This window comes from Phalacrocorax aristotelis, chromosome 2 (genome assembly GCF_949628215.1).
Source record: "Phalacrocorax aristotelis chromosome 2, bGulAri2.1, whole genome shotgun sequence".
Classification (NCBI taxonomy): domain Eukaryota; kingdom Metazoa; phylum Chordata; class Aves; order Suliformes; family Phalacrocoracidae; genus Phalacrocorax; species Phalacrocorax aristotelis.
This window is the reverse complement of record NC_134277.1, coordinates 146319917-146341007: the sequence shown is the minus strand read 5'-3', so window position 1 is coordinate 146341007 and position 21091 is coordinate 146319917. Positions and strand designations below refer to the sequence as shown.

Sequence of the window (21091 nt, the reverse complement as noted above, 5' to 3'; positions counted from 1 at the left end):
AGCCCTAACGAATCTGTAAATATAAATGTCATATTTATTTGGTTTTGGTGCTAAAACCACGCTTCTGATAACTGTCCAAGAGCAAAGTACACCAGCCCTCTTCGTGCTGGCCTTTGGAGACCTGAAGTAAATCTCCCCTCACGGCACATTGATCTTTAGTGAAGGTGGTTCACAGAGCGATGTGTAGATAAGTATTACCCTTCTGGAACAATACAAGAAGTAGTCATTGAGGTCACTATGTAAAAATTGACAGTTCTAGAAAAATTATTTCAGCTGGAAATGAATGAAACTGAATTTTCTTCCCTAAAGTATAAACTACATAGGTACACAGAACTGTAACTACAGGTACGTATCCTAGACATTTCAGGCAAACTGAAAAGTGAATAACTGACAGAGTAGAAGTGTGAAATTTCCCTATAAAGTTGTTCTTTTCATGCTCAAGTTTCAGTGGGATGAAATCAGAGCCCTTTTTCACAGAATATCCAACAAGAAATTCATATATATTATATCAGATGCTAAGGGATTATAAAACCCCAAAAGGAGTTTCCAAACTGAAACTTTCTTAAGGAAAGTCTAAATTATTCTATTGAATAGCTCTCACATAGCCTAAAAAAGAAATGCTCTCCAGATTGAATTAATTCAGGAAGGACTGTGATGGGTTTTCCTTATGTAACAACACAAAGACCAAATCTTGTTTACTGTGAAAACAGAAATAAGACAGCTTTCAAGTTTTTTTGATGAGATGTATACTTTTTTAGCAGGGATCTTATGAGAATTCTTCTGCTCTGAATAAGAAAAGATAGCTTATCATTATTCTTACCAAGAAGGATCACCCTACATTTCTCCCTCTATTTTTACCTCTAATTATTGAAAGAAAAAATCTTGTGGAAGGTCAAGCTAAATGTTCAGATCTCACTTATAGCTTTCTTCTTTTTTTTTCCTTATTAGTGAGATGAAGTGGTAATATAAGTAAGTTGCTTTTTAAGGAAAGGGTTGGCAACACAGAGAGTATTTTTTTGAAAGATAAGTAGAGGTTTTAATCATATAAATGCCTACAACCAGGGGATTTAGTTTTACTTCTACCACAGTCAGCTGGAAGTCTCACAGGTGTGTATCTCACTGAGTTGGTAGCTACATATTACAGAGATGAAGTTCAATGAGTAAGTTGTGACTCCGGCAGTATTGCTCAGTTGGTGTCCACGATCTGCACATTTTGTCCCAAATTAAACCTTTTACTCTTACTTCCTAGTCTCATTACAGGTTTTCCTTCTCATCTGCCTGGAATTTCTGTTTATATATGGCATAAGGTGTCTCCCACACTTTGTGTGTGAGAGGTGTCTTCCAGAGGACTTGTGTAAGATCATAGCTACCACTGCCTGGAGTTCAGTTCTGACACCTCAGCTATATATTTCTTTTTACTGCATCCATCTCTCACAGAAGCTTCATGAAAATACGAGGACTCAAATATATACCTACCTTGTCTACAGAAAATCCTCTGAGGAGAGCTGCATAAATTTTGTATTGACTTATCTTATTTCCTCATCTTTTCCTACATGTGGAAGAAAGCAATTTAAAAATAAAAATATATCACCCTAGTAAAATATATTTAAAAGTCTGAGTAGTCAGCCTTTTCACTTTGCAATTAGAGTCTATTTATTTATTAGCGTACTCTCCAGAGTTTATTTAGTAAAAGCTGATTAATGCTCTTGGTAATGTATTTATTGTAATGGTACTTTCTCTTCGGTAAAGGATTCAGGTCACAATTCTTAACTAATCAGTAGGACAAATTGGCCTTAATCTCTTGTCAACTGCTAATCCTATATTTCTATCAAAGTAATATGGGTTTATTTTGAAACTAAATCAGATTACACATCAAGAATACTGATACAAGTGTAATACTACATATTAAAGCAATTTATTAACACTAGGAATCTGCCTCTGGAACAGGAGAGGAAATAAAACCCCAAACAAATGGCTTTTTTCAAGCCACCTGAAATATATACGTAATTTAAAAAAAAAAATTAAAATACACAGCCTGATTAAAAGTAGTAAAGGATCATTTCAGTTGCTGTTTTGGCCACACAAATTAATTCTAGGGGTAGAAAATAACAATGTTTATTATGAAAAGAAATACACTTTTAGTTCAGCAAGTTGTTTACTTACCCTATTCTATCTCATTTCAGACAATGAAAAGCAATCAATGTCGTTTCTCCTTTAGTTACCACTGTTGGAAATGATTAATCATCTTCTATTTAATAGGAAACATATGTACTGTATGTGTGGTAAAAGACTGTTTTTTATATAACTCCAAACTTTGAACTGAGAAATGTGAAATTCCATACAAGACCAAGACCAATGTTCCCAACAGACCCCCTTCAATTATTCCAGTAATTGAGGAAATTGCTCTACAGGCTACATGGTTGGTTCATGACAGACATAACTGAGACTATTCTACTTACAAATACAGCACTTTAGACCATAGTTTCAACACCCTACAAACCATATAGAATCCGAAATTTGGCTGTTAAGACACAAAAACACACACACAGAGAAAATAAAACCCCACTCAAGCTATTTGCTCTTAGAGATGTACTTCTCTTACATTCCTTCTAAGAAAAGATGTAGCCATAAAATATCAAAATTTCAAAATACTTTGACCTTGTTTCACTAGGGTTACCCTTTGGACCTCTACAGATTTCTGCCTCTTTTTGATGAATGCTATTTAATTCTCTCAAGGGTAATCATCATTTTATTTCACTGAATTAACTGATTTTTGCTTTATTTTTCTACAGAGAAATATAATGCCATAGTTTAACCACACCAAAATAATAAAGGATATTAAGAGAGCTCAGAACACCATGACACACTGTCCCAAAACTCAACTCTATAGCTCTACAACTTCATGACACATATTACCAGTTTGTCTTCTTGCTAAAGGAAGGACAGCCTTTATCTTGGTCATTTTTAAAAAAAAAAAAAAAAGGCTTTGGTTCTAATGAGATTTTCATAGGTTTTAATACTTGTCTATGTCTTGGTTGACCTTCCGTAGTTTTCCAATAGTTTTCCAATGCTTTCCTACAACTTCTATCCTGGGAGAATTCACCTATTTGAAAAAAAAAATATTATCTTACATGGAGCAACATGTTGCCACAGAGAAACTGCAGTTCAGGCAGTGTCAGGCGACCCCCAGTATCATCTGCTAGGTTCATGCATGCAGGGCCTTCCAGAGCACTGTACCTTGGAGTAATGCTCTACAGAGACACACAAGAAAAGTTTATTTCTATTCAAACACATGGTTACACCTCTCTGCAGGCATTACTGCACTGGTCACTCTCAAGCCACACTGATACATGCTTTTTGTCATCTATTTTAATGGATGCCATCTATTGTGATCATATGCCCAAAGATGCCATGGTACTCAGTCTATGAGAGTGCGCTGGACTCTGTACATGGGACTGTATGTACACACGGGAAATGTTTTAATATGTATGGTCCATGGTGTGGTCCAGATTCCAAAAACAGTCTTGAAAACATAAATTAAACGGCTTAGACTTTTGGATATAATCAGCCTACAAACACAATAGGTCTTGGCTACCTAAAGAAAAGACAAAATATTTTCCCAGCTCAAGGAGAAATGTCAGCTAAGTAAGGGAAGTCAAGACACCCAGGTATCCACCTGCCAGAGACAGTGCATGTACGTTGAAAGGGAGATCTAAGGTCATATAATCAGAAGAGGGCAAAGACTTCACTCATTAATGAAATATAACTGAGAGGTACAGGTCTGCACCTGTATGGAATCCTGATCATCAGTTCCCTCAGGGCTGTCTAGCAGGAAAAGGATTGCTTCCAGATATGAAAAGCTAAGCAAACACTGTTAAGATGCTGCTTGGGATTTGAATTTTATATTTCATTTTCCTTTGTAAAGACAGCCAGCTTTTCCTGTGGGATCAGGACCTGAGAGTTACAACATAAACTCTTTCTAACCCACCGCATGTTAGCTTTGAGGAATGATTGCTTGACACAAGGGTAGGGGGTATCCTGTTAGCTATTTTTTGTAGCACTGAAAAGGTACAAGAACCAGAACTAAAATCAATTCTGACTTACCTTGCTGCTCTACTCTATAGTATCTTGTCTTTTACTAAAGTCTTGTCTTAATTAAAGGTTACCTTAAGTAAAATTACTTTTGTGTCATCCAACCATTACCTTGATTCCAAGGTTAAAGAAATTGCAGAAATTTCTAGGCTGTTTTTTTTTTTAATTGCTTCTAAATAAATCAAATCAGTTCACAAAATACTGATCCTGTATATTCCCACACTTAAAATTTTCATTAAAACAAACAATAGGAAAGAAATATCACAACAGTGATACACAAGGAGTACGAACTTTTAAAAAATAAATTACAACTCTCCTTTAAGCCCAGATGGAAACCAGAGAATGATTCTCATCTATTTTTGTTCATGTTTTCTGTATTTCCATGGTCTTAACACTGGCATTATTTCTGCTCTTTCTTTTCCCATATTGAGTGATCCACAAAGCACCACTTAAGATTTTTTCATTTAATAGATACGAGAACAGACTTGGATTATCTTGCTATGATAATCTGAAAAGATCAGTTCCTAGTGCCTATGTTAATGAGGTCAGATCTTTTCAACTTTTTAAATTATTATTTTGCTCTCATAAGTTACCCTTAATAGGCTTGGTCAGCAAAGTTACCGAATTAGCAATTTCCTAGGCATTTAAGGCTGTATATGTCCGAGGAGAAAAGAGCATTTCTTATTCAGGTTTTTGTCATATTTCACATGTATTCAGTTCTCTCTCTGGAGGCATTGCAACACAAAACATACACTATCCATAGCTGAATGAAATCAAAATACCATTGTTAGGTAATACTTATTATTATTATTCCTTTTACTCCCACCTATAACAACAAATCAGCATACCCTTTACTCACAAAAACACAAACAACCCTTCCTACCTGAATACACTAAAAGAATTACAGACCAGGATAAAAAATACTTTGTTGTATTTTGAGTATCAATTTCTTAATGCTATGCCAAATAACAAGAAGTAACATAAAATTAATTTGAAAAGACAGTAGAAAAGGAACTTTTAAGGCATTTATTGTAAGCCTGATTCACAGTCCTGAAAGCAGTTATGATGACCTACTTTCAAAAACACTTCTGGCATGGATTTAGTTATAAAATAGGAATGAAGAAAACCACTGAAATACAATTATGCTTTACAAAACACTTGAAAAAAGTTCCAGAGTTACTAATAGGCATTTCTTCACTGACTTCGATATGAGCACACAGTTTAGAAAAGCCTAGTTGCTATAAATGTGATCACAACTTCCTATAGAAGTGGTATTGTTATCTCATGATCTCAGCATGCTTTTTCAAGACTGATATGCGAGGAGATACTTAGCTGATCAATTGAATGACATAATTTCTTCATAAACTACCTAAGAACCCTTTATACGTCGATCACCTTCTATGTGGTAGCAGTGCCTCACCACCTGAGTATCCCCTGCCTCTTGGTTCCAGAAAACTGTACTTACAGAACATCTACAGCACATTAGTGTTTTGATCCCAGCCCTTGTATCTGTGCTTGCACCAATACATGATTCCTTGTGCAGGCATTTACCATCTGAAAACAGGAACATGGTGAGATAAATCAGGGAAATTTATAAATTCATTAAATACATTAACTGCAAGTTTTAAACCTCTGGCATTAATGTATGACACTGGTGTCCAGTATTTTTTTTAAGATGTGCCGACGGATGCTGATGACATGCAAGACACTTCTTCGCGATGTGACCTCACCCTGAGCCACCCAACAGGCCATCACCTTGTACCGCTGGAGACACAGCACCGTACACACACATCATCCAGTGGCTGACACGGGGCCACAGGCTTGCTCACCACATGCTCACGTGACCCAACTATTTAAATGATGCATGTGCCTGTCCTGTTAGGTGCAGCCACATGTGGTCACCAGACAAGCCCCCTCAGAAGTGCTGTCAAATAGGGCAGCAGGAGCTGGTGCGCGGTAACAGCTGCACAAAACAAGCCCTATCCAACCCATACATTGGGGGCATTTTCAGAAGGTGGCAGCAGGAGGTGCAGTGGCTGCTGAGTACAGACCTCTCCCAGGGAGCAGCTGAGGGAGAAGGGCTGCCGGCCAGAGCCATGCCAGCCTCCCTGGTTTCTGCTGCACCTCTAATAGCACTGAAATACAGCTCACTACTCAAGAGTATTTCAGAACAACCCATTCACCATCAGTGGGTCAAGACATCTTGAGTACTTTTGAAAGAGTTATATTTCACATTTGTCCCTGACTTGAGCATCTAATCAGCTGTTGGGAAACCGATTGGATATAATAGAGAGAAAAACTTCAGATCATAAGTCCCAAATAACTAAGACAGCATGGTATTTAAATCAAATCTAGGCAAGCCACATAATACAGGTTCTCACTAGTGCTGGAACATACTTGAACAGCATACAGAGAGCTGACATCCTTCATTTAATATCTCTTACCGTAAGAGAGGCCAGATTAGATCAGATCTAGTAATGCAGGACATTGTATTTGACTTGATATCCAAATACATCAATACAGTTACATACCTGTGTACTATCACATGAGTAAAATTTAGATTTCTAGATGAGCAAGTAGTATTCTCGCCCAACCAGACACTTCCCAGATCTGTGTAAAAATGTCTTCGTCTTTTGCCTCGCATTCATTTGAACTCAAAGAAAACAGAAATGTATATGAAACTGCCATTCCCATAACCTGCAAGTGAGTTGGTAAAACATGAGACTGCTGCAAAAACTTGTCTACTGATGGAGTCATCAGTGCCTGCATGATATTCAGAGCTTTCACTATATACATTCTTTCTCCTTTTCTTCATTTTCTCTTGTCTTATACTGCATTAAGGCAGTCACACACTCAAGCTCTCTGCTTTCCTTCTGTGCTCCTTCTTCTGCTCTCTTACCCCTCTTTCTTGCCCTTCCTTTCCTCTCTTTTTACTTGCACTCTTTCCAGATACTTTAAATCCTCTTCCTACAATTGTTTACTCACAAAATTTACTACAGTTTCTGGCATTGCAAATCATTGTTTTGCTCCATTTACTTGTACATTAAAACTTTCACGATATAAACTGCAAAATTTCCAGAGGACTGTAAAATCTCTCATCAATGTTTGAGTGGTGGTTAGCACAATAGAAACCTTCAGACGGAACCACACATGGCTGACAATTATAAACTTGTGTTGAACCATAATGCAACATTAAACAGATTTGCATAAATACTGAACATACAATATATCTTATGTTTATGCCTTGAAATGTAGAAATATATATGTGCATGACTGTATAAATCATTTGAAAACTTTTTTTACATATATGTCATTTAAATACAAATAAACTTTTTCCATGTAAAATACACTTGTCCTATACAGTTTCCTTAATTGACAATGAGAGCTTTTCAGAGTGCATTATATGGATTTTTCCTTGAAATAGGAGGAATAGAAAAAATTGTGTAAGATTTTAAATGCTTTAGGCATCAAAGCAGAAAAACTCTCCGTAATTCCTAGGTAGAATATTTCAGTACCAGATTTTAAGTGAGATAAACAGAAATGAGGAAAATTTATACTGATAGTGAATACACTTGCAGGCTGAAAAGAAATTAATTAAAAGCAATGAAACAGTTGTACTAAAGTAATAAAATATAACATCTAATTTTTTTCAGGAAAATTGTGTTCTTTCAAAATAAGGTTACATGTTCAAATGTGAAAAAAAAATCCTGCATATTGAAATACATATACACTATCTGTCACAAAAGCAAAGGAATTTTGCAATATTTCAGCGACCCTTCACAAACTCGTAGTAACGATTCCCCCCAAACAGAAGTACAGCAGCTCATGTTGGCTCCTGAGAAGCAAGGAATTAGTGCATTAAGCAAGTTCCAGTAAGCAGAAAATAAAAGCTTCAGTCCAACCTGAAAAGGATATTTGCTAAAAGAAAAAAAGCCAACAGTTTAGTAAATGTCCAGCTTAAAAAGTTGTTTGACCATTTTCCTCATTCCGTAGAATGTTGTTGATTAGGCAACTTCAACAGGATATCCAAATGATTAAACCATAATACATACATATTATGTATATCTAAATGATAATTTGAGAGGGGAAAAAAATCCAGTTCCTACCAGTTTGGCTGAGTTGTGATGTGCTACGGCTTTTTCGTGAGAGACCCACGATGGCGACCATCTTTGCACCGATGCTGGAGCGTCTCTTTTTGCCGCCACCACCGACAGTGCCCACTGCCGTGTCCGACTGGCTGCCATCATTCTTCTCCAGTGTGTACATGTCCCCGCCGATGCTGGTGCTCTTAGTCATGTTCTTTCCTGAGACGCCCATCTGTCTGCTTTGCATTTTGGATGTAAAGACACTGTCAGCCAGTGGATGGATAAACAGCGCAGACAAAGAAGAGTAAAAAAGGGAAGACAGAAAAGGAAAGGTTTCAGATGGAAGGTTTTGGGAGACTGGAGGGTAAAAGCAGCTAATTCACACAGGTAGGGTTTAGGTTTTGAGAGGTAAAAAGGAGCAATTCTAATTCTAGGTTCCTGTTTGATCTCCTGTAAACATACTTGACTCATCAAAATTTTGTTTTAAATAATAAGCTCTTATTTACTGTTTGCCTTAAAATACATTACCAGCAAAAGCACATAAAAGAATTAATACATCAGTATGCCATATATACATTTTTCACTAGGGAAATTTAAGTTCTGTAATCAGTGCTCTGCCCCTTTTCTTCTCACATACACAGACAAAAATAATCTGTATTCCTCCGGGAAAGAGATACTTGATTCACTACTGAGTGGAATGAAAGGCTATGAGTCTGAAGCCTAGTTTTGGTTTCTAAACATCCAGACATTTCAAGGATGTTTTCACTAGTCTGGTTTAGTTCAGTCATCCTATGATTTTGATGAAATTACACAGTAATGAACAGCCGTAGTTTTTTTGTTCCCTCTCTTCAAGAACAAATACATGTATTACATATGTATTTCATACAACACTCGCCTGCTATGTGACTTAGATCATCATTACTGATAAATGGAATTTAATTCTAATATCCCTTTTATACTAATTTATAGACTGTTTCTACCCGTTCTACATGCCTACATCTAAATAATCTGCTGCAGCATTTCACACCATGCTCCAGGAGGACCTGACGTCCCAGTGTCCCAGGCTAAGGAGCCTTTCCTTTGTATGGAAATGACGATCTACAGTGATGACAGCAGTACCTATCCAAATTTTGCTCTGACATCTAACTGGTAGGCATTTGGACAAACAGCCAGACCTGGAAACTCTGGAGCTCATGTGGGCCTGAGAATGTATAGAGACTATTTCTATTTCAGTGAAGTTGTTGCACAGAACTTAGACCTTAATTATTCTGCTCAGTACAGTACATCTCACTAAAAAGTCCCCACTAGGTACAGTCTTAGACAATCCACAAAACAGTGCAATATTTCTGAAAACCAGGGGAAATTATTTTTGTGTTAAATTGCCAGTATATAAAGACTAACAATATTTTTGCTTTTTAACAGATTTTCAAAAACATGCAAAGGCTATTCCTAGGGCTTTACTGCTCAGCAAATGGCTCTAGAGTAATTTTTAGTGGGTATAGCCACACTTTTTTCCCCTTAGCTATGATGGCCTGAATCTATTTCAAAAAAGGAGGGTTGTATTACTTCTTTATGAATTTTTTGTAATACATGTTCTGTCACACAAAACTTAACTATGGAGTTAATGCAGAGCCCATTAAAGCAAAGGGATCTCTGAATCTCTTCCCACTCACTCAAGGGGAAATGGGATGAGGCATCAGATTTGGAACAACACTGCAACTATTTAAGATATTTGAGGGGTATGCATAAAGTGCTTTGCTCTTTAGTAGACAGCTGCACGTGCATGAAGGCACAAAATGCTTGGAGTTAAGCCACAAAACAGAGGAAATATAAGAGCTACTTTATAAAAGTGAACCTCTGCCATTAAGTAAAAAAAATATTGGGTATGCTTCTGAAGAAGTTATGAGCAAAAATTTGAATGAGAATTTGGATCAAGAGATGGAGAGCACAAAACAAAGCTGAAAGAGCGCTGTAGTGAGTGGCCTTGTCTAGACAGACAATAACAAAAGACTGGAAGACAGTGATAACCTGAAAATTTTGTCTTATCCTTTTTTAACTCTTTGTTGTTATATGTTAGTACACACTGATACATTTAAAACTAAGCAAAAAGTGGGATAAGATGCGGGTACAGAGGAAGGCAGGGAAGGAAAAAAAAAGAGGATCTGTATTTCTGGATCTTTTTAGCATAATGATAACTTGTAAGCTGACAACATCACGTAGTGTATTTTCTTTTAAACACCTTTAGGGATTGTTTTACAGGAAGATGCCACAGAAACTACTTCTCAGTTTCAAGAGTCTCTTGAATATATGAAATACTAGAGAGATATAGGAAGAACAGTGTTGGGAAGAGCTAGTATCTTCAACTCTATCGTATGCAAAATTAATCTAGGAATCAGAAAATTTGAGCACCATATCAGTAATGTCATTTTAACCCAAATTTTCTAAGAAAATATTATTAATGTGACTGTGTTGTCTGTCCAGTCTCTCTCTTCTCAGTATTTTTTAAAATCAATTCAAATTTGGCACAGGAATAGAAACTAGAGCTATTTAGTTTCTAAAACTGTTTTGAAAACAGATCCCTGGAGAGAGATCTTATGAATGCCCCCTTCAGGGAAAGACTGTAGTATAAGTCATTACTGAATCTCTGTTATTTCACGTGGGAGCTCATTCGCACAGCACAGACTGATAAGGGAAGTAACATTTTTATTGCTTGCAGAAAAACCTATTCTGGTGATCCATTTTTCATGAATGATATCCAGAAAATCAGTGGGTTCCTGTAATATTTATTAATTGGAAATATTAGTTATGGCATTGTTTCATAAGTGATATTAACTTTTAGGAAAGGCCTTATGTCATACCAGGAAAACAGAAATATTCTGTTTTCTTACAAAACTTACTCTGAGGAAAAAGTTCCCATTTCCTCAGCCTAATGTGCCTTTGAGGTGCTTCATGTGTCATTTTCCAAGATGTATAATTCTATTTAAGTGTAATGGATTACAATAATTACCCTTATTAAAGAAATCAACGTGCTTAAAAAGGTTGGCACGCAAACAAAGTTGTTATAATTTCACTAGGCAGGTAACTGTGAAAGCACACTACGCATTACAAAAATTTGCTTCTTGGCTGCTGTTGAAGGGCTTCTGTATCACAAAATGAAGCTTTGCCGTGTATACCTGCCAACAGTGAGGCAGAATTCTTTCAACCATGTTCCTTTGACCAACTGAGAAAAGTAGGAAAGAGAATTCAAGTAAAGGGATTTAGATTTAGATTTGTGTGGCTATACCACATACTATCACAAATGGCTAATATTGAAAGTTCATTCATAAAACTATTACCTTTTTTCCAGTAGAGTTCTAAAAATATTTGTTTTATTTAAAGGTTTGCTGTAAAAGCAGCAGAGAAGACATCTTTGTTATGCTCCCAACTAGCAAACAGCTCCTGGAGAAAGCCATCACAACTTTGGCTTTTTTTTTTTTTTTTCTCAATTCCTCTTTCACCAAAAACACTTTAAGAAATAAGTATTAGGAGAGTTCTGAGTGGCTTATAGTACCTCATAGTAAATCTGCAGTGGTCATGAGCAAACCAAGTCCTTCATCAGCACTATGAACCCTTTCTGGTCATCCAAACCCTAACTCACTAATTATTCTTAGTAGATTCTTGGCATCCTCACCAGTGAAGCTATCTTTCTACCCAGACTGTCTTCTGATAGTGCCAGAAATGGATTATTCCTAGAAAAATAGGGTGTTGCATGTCAGATTTAGTTCCTTTCTGAGGTAACAGAAATATAGGATGGAGAGAGTAAATGAAAAGTCAGTAAATCCTACAAGCTTTTCTCTGAAAAGGAGAAATTACTTTTGCATGAAGTTTTATTTACATGTACATATACACAAACCTAATCATACACATAAAGACATCCAGTTAAGTATGTACAACAATATTTTAAAACTGGCATTAAATAAAAGTGATTTAGGAGATTATATGAGTCAAGGAATAGATACATACTAAAAACACGGTTCTCAAGGTGCCTTACAAGATACTAATCTTAAAAATATCCTCTGCAAAGAGAATATTTAGACAGATAGGGGAAAAAAACCAAAATTAAATAAAATAATTAACTATGCTAGACCCAATCAGATGTGCATAATGGTGTAATAATCACCCTTCTTAGAATCAAGTCAAGAACAAAATCTTCACACAACCCCAGCTGAATGGCAGCCCACAGCAACAGCAGAGTGAAGGTGTCAGCCAGGCCACTCACATTTTTTTTTATGGGGACCAACTAGTCAACAAGAGCAGGGTGATGGGCAAAGCTCACACAGGAACGTTCTTTCCTGCTTTACCCCTAAATTCAGGAAACTACCTGAGGAGAATGAGAACTGCAGCAGGTCTCTGTCTGTTTCAGCAGGCTAGAAACTAGTCAGATGCTTCAATTTTCCAGTGAACAGAGAAAAAGGAAAGATTTCTCTACTCTGTCTTCAACTCCAACCACTGTCTCTTCTAGTTTTTCTCAGTTGTGAGAAGTATATTCATACAGCCTTCCTAAAATACAGCAGTCCTCTGTAATCTCTTCACAAGCAAGCAGAGGGAATACTCAAGGAAGTTAAGTGACTAATAACAGAATAACAGCAAAGTGTAAAACAAACCTTGAAATCTGACAGTCAACTAAAAGAGTCTACTTAAAGCAGAAAAAATATTTATGTTTTCCCAAGTGATAATGATTCCAGACAGTCAGGAACAAGCTGGGCATGTCAGCTTCCTATGTATGTTACAGTACATTTTCTTAACTTTAACTGTTTGTGACCACCTACACTATGGATAAATTTTAGACGAATACTTTCTCAAAGATAAAGAAGGAAGTTCTTCAAAACAAACAAGAGAAAATTAGAAAAGAAATTAGAGCAAGGCATCTATAAATATTTGTACTTTAAAACCAATGGTGGAATATGACAGCCTTTAAGCACCAGATGTTATGCTTAAAAGTGTACCATACTAGCCAACTGAGGGGAGTCAGACTGACAGATACTTATGACAGGAAATGTAATATGGTCCTTATTGTCCTTGAATACCCCTGTGCCAGAGCTACTGTAGTTAATAAACCGGCTCAGGCCTGTTCTGACCTTGACAGACTACATACAGCCAGCTTACATCCTTCCCAATACAGGTTTTTCTCAGGCATGTTGCCTAGAGGGAACATAACCTGCCCCGTGCTGTCTCCTGAACTGGGCCTCGGCTGAATCAGAGGCACCTTATTGCTGTGTCCAGCACAAAGCTATACCAAGGAGGGCACAAACTGTTTAAACAATATGGATGATCAAAGCTATGTCCTGACACTGTCTAGCTTACTTGTATAGGCATAGCCTTCAATTCCTTCATGATACCACAAATCTGAGTTTGTTTTCAAATTCTGGTATTCAACAGGCCCATTCTAGCCCATAAGCTTCTTCTGAATGCTTTTAAAGAAAAACAGTAAGCAAGTACAAAACTGCTATTCATAGTTAGCCTTCTGGAAAATGTGATGCTACATTTGTGGATTTCTTGAACACATTAATCTTTAAGATCTCTTTGCAGAGTCCCCCTTGTTTTCAAAACAGGGAGTGCAATTATTCTTTAGAATCATATTTGCTGTCAAGGTTTTCCAGACTCCTACTACAGCAGATAATCAGAAATTACCTTGTTTTTCTCCCCAGTTTGTCAATATCTGTGCTGAATTACAGAAAGATTATAAAACATTGGCAGAGAAACTTTCCCAAAATACAATGACTAGGACTAGCTACTTGGAAGATGATCCCTCTGGAGTTAATGCATAGCCAGAGAGGAACACTATAAAGTGCTTAAGGAATCCTCATAGAAGGGAGGCAGAGAAGTAGGTCTCAGAAGATATTTGCTTTAGTCTTGGTATCTCCTGCTTTAGACAGATCATTTCCTTGATAACTGACCAAGTAGGAAAGCAACTGTTTTTGAGGTTTGGGTTAAGGAGATGGAATATTTCAGAGTGCAAAAGGATCCCGCCCTAAAGGCAGAAAAACTGATTTGAAGCCACTTTATATACAGCTGTATAGCTGGTAACTCTTGCACCAGGTAAGATGGACTCTGGTGTGGGCAAATGCTCCAGATCCTAGATAAACAGGTTCCGGAAAAAAACTTAGTTTAATCAACATTCTTGGATGTTAAGAAGTAAAGAACAAATCAGAAACTTCATCCAACCTCTCCCAATTTCTGACTGACTTCTTAGTGCTTTAAAGGTGTTTAATAATCTTACTAGAAAATACTAATTTTAGAACTAATTGATAATATTTTTGGCCACTGTTATATTTTCAATGAAGCAGTGGCAGACACACTGAATCCTCATCATTTCATATGTACCAAATGGAAAGTCTTGTCCTGTCTCCATAGTTAAAAACCTGCAGTCTTTGGCTCCAACTTTTGAACCAGTTGCAGAGTTGGACAGCATCTCACTATTTGGTCAGATTCTTGCCTACAAAAACAAACTTTTAATAGAAACTGTAGTACAGTAAGTGCCAAATTTCCTCAGGAACCTTTTTTTTTAGGCCAGAAAAAGAAAAGAAAACAAAACATAAACTGAAAAAAAAAAAATACTGACACGTGGGACCCCTTATGCTTTATCATGCCTGTTGAGATTTACAATATGTGGCAAACCAGCCAGAATGGGGATGGAGGAACTAAAGACAATGGCTCCCTTGAAAGCTGTTACTGCTATAAAAAGTGATTATGAAGTCCCACAGGTTAAAGAACCTCATTAAGATTTTTGCAGGCATCGTATGTTGTTGCACAGGGCAGTACTGCCCATTGTTTCTGTACATTAAGCAGTCCAACAGGCAGCAACAAAAAAGGCTAAACTAGGAAAATACACTGACTCAGTCTTTCTCCATAGACAAAAATATAAAGAACAGGCCCAAACCCAAATCTTCGGACACCACAGTCATTCAAAAACCAGAGATCATAGCCTTCCAGACATCCTCTGCCACCTTCTCATTTTTCTCTCCTGGACTTATCAAAATGATTAGACTCTGGTAAGGTGAACACCTCTCTTTCCCTGTATTTCATTTGTTAAATAATATCATAATCCATCTGCCAGCTCAAAATAAGTCCCAGCACCAGGAACGCCAGCCCCATAGCTCAGCTAATGAATTGCTGAACTGAACGGTCATTTCTCATTACCTGTAACTGTTTCCCAGCATTTTCTCCCATCTCTTCCTCTCCCTGCTCTTCCTTCTGTCACCTTCCTCACTAACATACCAGCAAGACAGATATTTTTTGTTAGTGCATGTAGAAAAGCTTCCTCTTCCTTCCTCAGTACCCTGGTAAGTTGACACCACATCAGCAGCGTTCTGCAGGAGTAAAGTACTGCTGAAGTTATGTAAAATTGACATTTAAATCAGGCCCTGGCCCTGCACTGTAACAGTCCGTGGCAGAAAGTAGCACAGTGAGCAGTACAGTATCCTTACAGTCAGTGAACCTGTGATCACTAACAAATTACAAAGAATATCACTTATTCTACAAAGGATAAATAAAAGTGCTATTCTGTTTCACAACAAATACACTTTACTAAAACCAGTATTATGAAGCACAGATATTTTTCCAATCTACAATATTATTAATATTTTTAAATGTGAAGAAGATATCAGTACCATCTACCTTACTATATATTGTCAAGTGGGATTTTTGAGGATTTTGCTTTTATTTCTGCAGTCTTTTTTTACAGCAGAATTGGAAATGAAAACTTAAAATCTTGATGCTCTGTCAAAAGTGTATTTATTGGAGAATCAGATTTACACTTAAGTAATTTGGTGGATATTGCAGGTTTCTTTTTTCCCAATGCAAAGTCAATATTACTACTTCCCTGTCATTTAGCTTAGTTCTCTGGTAATGATCCCTAATGAAAATAAAGCACCTGCAATAGTAAAAATCGACTTTGCCAGGTGTGGAGTACAGCTGCGTGCTGTGATGTTCTAGGGAAAGGATTTTAACAAATTTTCAATTGTTGTAATAGATATTTTCTAAGACATGTCTCCTATGGGACTGGAAGACCGACTGAAGATTTAATTTCTAGCTTTTTACAAGCAGGAGAGGAATTTTAATGCCATTCTTAATGGACCTTTTAACTCATTTGGAGAGGCTCTCATTTCATTAATTTGATGAAGAAATTTAACAGAAACCGCATTATGGGGACAGCTGTGATGTAGGAAATAACATTTCACTGGGAACAATGCTTCTGGCCAATGGACGTACTCATCTGCCAATTCACATCAAAAAGAGACACTGCAGGGTCAAAATTCTAATTACATAGTCTCTGAGATTCACTTGGTCAAAAATTGTCCTATTAACTCATTTGTGTTATAAATCTCTAATAACTGCTGGAGTGACTTAATTATTAGGCTTATTTTATTGAAATTATAACAAGAAAGTTGGTGGGAAACAATAAAGCAGTGATTATAATGTATTTTGTTATTTGTATTACTATTCAAAGAAAACTTGTGTGCACATCTCAAACTAAAAATAACAAAAGTATCTGTTTCAAAGGTCTTTTCCATTACAAATCAGAAATGTCTCTCCTGTTACAATACAGAGGTTGACTTGAACTGGATCTTCCCCACTCTGCTAGATATTAATCTCTGCACACTGCTTTATTGTAAAATAACAGATGTATAGCTTTTTCCATATCATGAATAGCATGTGTTTTTTTAAATAGGAAGAAATTTTTAAATTGTTTGAGGTCAGGGCATTGGGTTACTTATCAAACATTGTCACAACAAATAAGTGACACAGGAAAACCACTGTAACTGGTAACTATTTCCAAACACTAGCAGTTGAATTCAGCGCAGAGCTTCAGAGATTTTTGATAAAAGTGCTCACCATCTGTGAGAGAATAATTGGCCATTTTTAATATAAAAATAATATTTGTAACAATTTTTAATTTATAACAACTTTTAAATTTAAATTAAAGTTATAACAAAGATTATTGCAGTCATCTTCACCTACTGCTGATAAACTTTCAAGTTTTCTTTTATAAAGTTACAGAAAAGCTTTATTACCCTGTTACGAGTAGTGAATCTATGCAGAAAGCCCTTCCTTTCATACAGTGAACTACAAGCCATTTACTCTGTGTGAATTCAAAAGAAAGCTAGCGAGAAAGCTAGCTGAGGTCCAAAAGTCTTGCATTAGTCCGCTGTCACATTAATTTGATATTGATTTCTAAATGCAAGCAGTCCATATGAGCTCTGAATGCTTGACAATCAAGTAAGTAAAATCCAAGCAAAGACAGAGTCAGTTTTGAATAACAACCAAAATCTTTGAGTTTAGAAAGCATCTTCTTTAACACCGCCTGGCAAAGAAGCCCTTGCATTTGTAAATGCAGGTTAACAACAAGCTTGCCAAATTAAAAATGACAGTGGGCAACCCGATTTAATTGAGATTGTCTCTTACAGAAATGCACCTTGCATGTACTTAATCTGAAAGTTAAATGTTATGTGGTTATTCAAACATACTGTTGAATTACAGTCTTCCAACAGAGGAGGGGTCATTCTGTCTTCTATATTAACACTGCTGACTAAGTCATAAGCTATACTGCAAGCTTGCTTACTGCTGCCCAGATTTGTTACTTGAAGGGCTGAAAAGAAAGCAGTGAATTGATAAACCAGACTTTAAATCTACTATGTATCCAAGAGCTAAACCACCAGAGAAATAATATAAAATCATCTAGAAAATGAGAAAGATTTCAGACTTGAGGTCAGAAATTCTCAAAAATATATAGAGATAAGAGACATCATTTATTACCTCAGGGTAAGAGAAACCACAATTTATTGTCTTTACTTGCTAAACTGAAATTAGCTCTAAGGAAGATTTTCTTATTTAGAAAATATATTGACAGCTATAAAACTTTGAAAGATAGTCATGCAGGAACTGGATAGGATGCACTACTGAGATTGCATTAAGGGAAAAATCACATAATACACAGGGAAGAGCCAGATGTCCCGAAAGGGCTTTATTTTTGTAGTCAATATGGTTTTCACTATAGCTGCTTCTATACTTCCCTCATGAAATATTGGATTGCATTAATTAGTACTGTATGATGTGGATATGCTCATGCTCCCTGTACTGCTTATGTGTATGTGTATGGCAGTGGGCATCTGAAGAATAAAGCAACTCTGACGTTTCCTTCATTCCTTGTAAATTTGGGTTCTTGAGGACTCAAAAAAATCAGGGTCAGAAAAGGCACTGCTAACATCTCACAAACCCATAGCATCTCTCTGAATCAATCTTCTGCAGCTGAGAGCTAAACGGACACGAGCAAGAGATCTGAAGCCATAATGACCTCAACCAAAGAGACATTATCTGGGAATCATGATCTCGCCTGTCTGACTTCTGTCACACTGACAAAATGACTTTGAGTTACTTTGGGCCTATGGGGGGAAATTAGAAAAGCATGGCGAAAACTTAAGACCATCATAAAAAGAAAATGTGAGGAAACTTGGCTTACATCTTTCTGAACACAAGTCTGCAAACTTTGTTTTTATGACCTGGTCTATGCCCAGAACTCCCTGCTGAGGCAACGTGCACATTGCACACCATGCACGTTTGGAGCAAAGGCTCTTCTTGTTTACCTTGGGCCTCCATAGGAATCCTGCTCATGTTATGGCTAAAATCTGGGAAGTGTTGAGCTCCCAGTGGCATTTGTGGGGAAATATATAGGCTTATTTCCTACTAGGGCCCATGTGATGATGCACGCCCCAGCTTGTTTAGGTAGCACCTTATGGACTTCAGAGACTAAGATGAGTACAAACACCATGCAGGTACAGTGATAGTACTGAACCAAAATGTTCAGATGCTTGCTCATGTAATGTTAAATCAGATAGATGGGCAATGACAAACTGCTGGAGTATCATCTTACCATAGGTATTCAGTAAGCAGTAGTAAGACCAGCACTGAGCCCCTGACCCTTCATTAAAATATCATAATTGCCAGATGGACCTGGCAATGTGTTTCAAAGGCTCTGGCACAAAACCAGCAACTGTTTTAAAAATACTTTTGTGAAGTAACAAGGAGTTTATATTTGTTTCTTAGAAGGCTAAGTGATAAGCTGATTAATTATTTCTAATGAAGTACATTTAGAGGACTCAGAAAAGGCACTATATTATTTTTACAGAATCTTTTAAATTTTCTATAAAAATATACCCAGGTAGAATTAGTGAAAACACACAGCACTTAGACAGAACCACAGAATCATAACAACAAAGAAAGAAACGCCTGATGGCCTTCAACATCCAATTCCTTGTTTTTATAAGTTTCTTCCCACACTCAGTTGTTGCTGTTACTATTCTTGTCCACAGACCTGTTGTGCTCAATCCTGTACAAACGAAGATAAAAAGTCTGTCTACTGAGGAACTTAGACTCAATCTAGTTTTAAATATCTTCAGGAAATTAGGGTTTTTCTAATGCACATAACAGTGTAAAAACTAATTTCAACACTTAGATTTGCTTTAAAACCTCATTTTAATTTTTCCCTTAATCCCCGCTTCCCTGCCCATCTCCAGGGCTTTCCAACTACACCTCTATTTTTTTTTTTAAACTACTGAGACAGTGTTTTTAAATAACCTTTTGTAACAGGAGTACATCGGTGCTTTCTAGATCACAGGTCAGAGGTTGCTCAACAGAGGTTGGAGTGCAGGCTGCATTTCACAGAGAGGGAAACAGTCTCAATGATACTGTGTTGCTGTCAAAGAAGAAATGTCTGAGTTTCCTGCTGGGCATCACATATCAAAGTTGCAGACTGTTTCAAATGAGGTATTTTCACTGTTCACCTGTTAATAACGTGTACTTCCAAATTCATTACTTTATTATTTCTCACTGGATCAAAATAAGTTTACTAGCTGGAACAGAGACTATATATCTTTTGTACCTATTCCAAAATAACAGGAAAAAAATGGGTCCCCAAGGATTTGATAGATGATGAATAATTTAGAAACAGGTGACCTGCTAGATCTCTTAAATTATTTGTATTCTACTTGCAGTACAGATTTCACAACAAATATCTGAATTCATATAATTCCTTTCTGAACGATTGATATTTTATATCCTTTTCCATAATATTTTTCCAGAAGTCACAGATAATTTTCTTCTGCTTGTCATCTACAGAAGTGTAAAAAACCAAGTGGAAAAATTATTGACTCTGTGTGTTGCTACAGACCCAGTAGCTATATGAATTACAGCTTTTCAAGGTTTTCCTTGCTGTGGAATACTAAAGTTAAAAAACTTACACCAAAAGTAGTGGGTTTGAATCTATGCTTCAAATGGGGCAAGAATTTGCCATGAATTCCTCACAGACTCTCTGTGGCCCAATAATACTAATGAAATCTTACTGAAAAAAAGTTTGGTTTAGGTCCTTTGATTTCTCAGTAAAGAGCGGCAGTAGGTGAGCAGCTTTCTGCTTATCTAGTCAGAAGTATGCAGAAGAGTTATGTTAGGGGACACAAACTAAAGTTGCTGCTTTTTGTTCAAGGACTCAGTCCACCATACTTGCCCCAGATGCCTGAATAACGAAACACTTTGCAGCTGAAAAGAGCTGGTGAACATTGTATTGCAGCCTGCTGTTCTCAGACCAGGAATGGCAAGGTCACTTGGCTGTGATGTTAATAAGTTTGTTACAACAACATCTTGGGTTGAGAGCTGCAGCAAAGTGCATGCTGACATGTTTTCCCTGAAAAATTATATGAACATTGACATAGCTGTACCCAAGTTCTCTCTCCCCACATGGCAGAAATTACTCTCGGTGAACCTTATAATCTATCTATCTATCTATCTATCTATCTATCGTTCGTTCGTTCGTTCGTTCGTTCGTTCGTTCGATATCTATATATATGGCTAGGGCTATTGGGAGCTTAGGCTGCCTGTACTAT

General features: G+C 36.8%; 1 protein-coding gene across 3 annotated transcripts in view; it reads right to left on the bottom strand.

Annotated features, from left to right (window-relative positions):
- The window catches only part of RIMS2 (regulating synaptic membrane exocytosis 2), a 400038-nt gene that overhangs the window by 48155 nt on the left and 330792 nt on the right, over window positions 1-21091 (bottom strand). For all 3 annotated transcript variants that reach the window (XM_075085579.1, XM_075085580.1, XM_075085581.1), the window contains one exon: window positions 8199-8440. In XM_075085579.1, the coding sequence (XP_074941680.1) occupies window positions 8199-8440 (242 nt within the window). The remainder of the gene's footprint in view (window positions 1-8198; window positions 8441-21091) is intronic.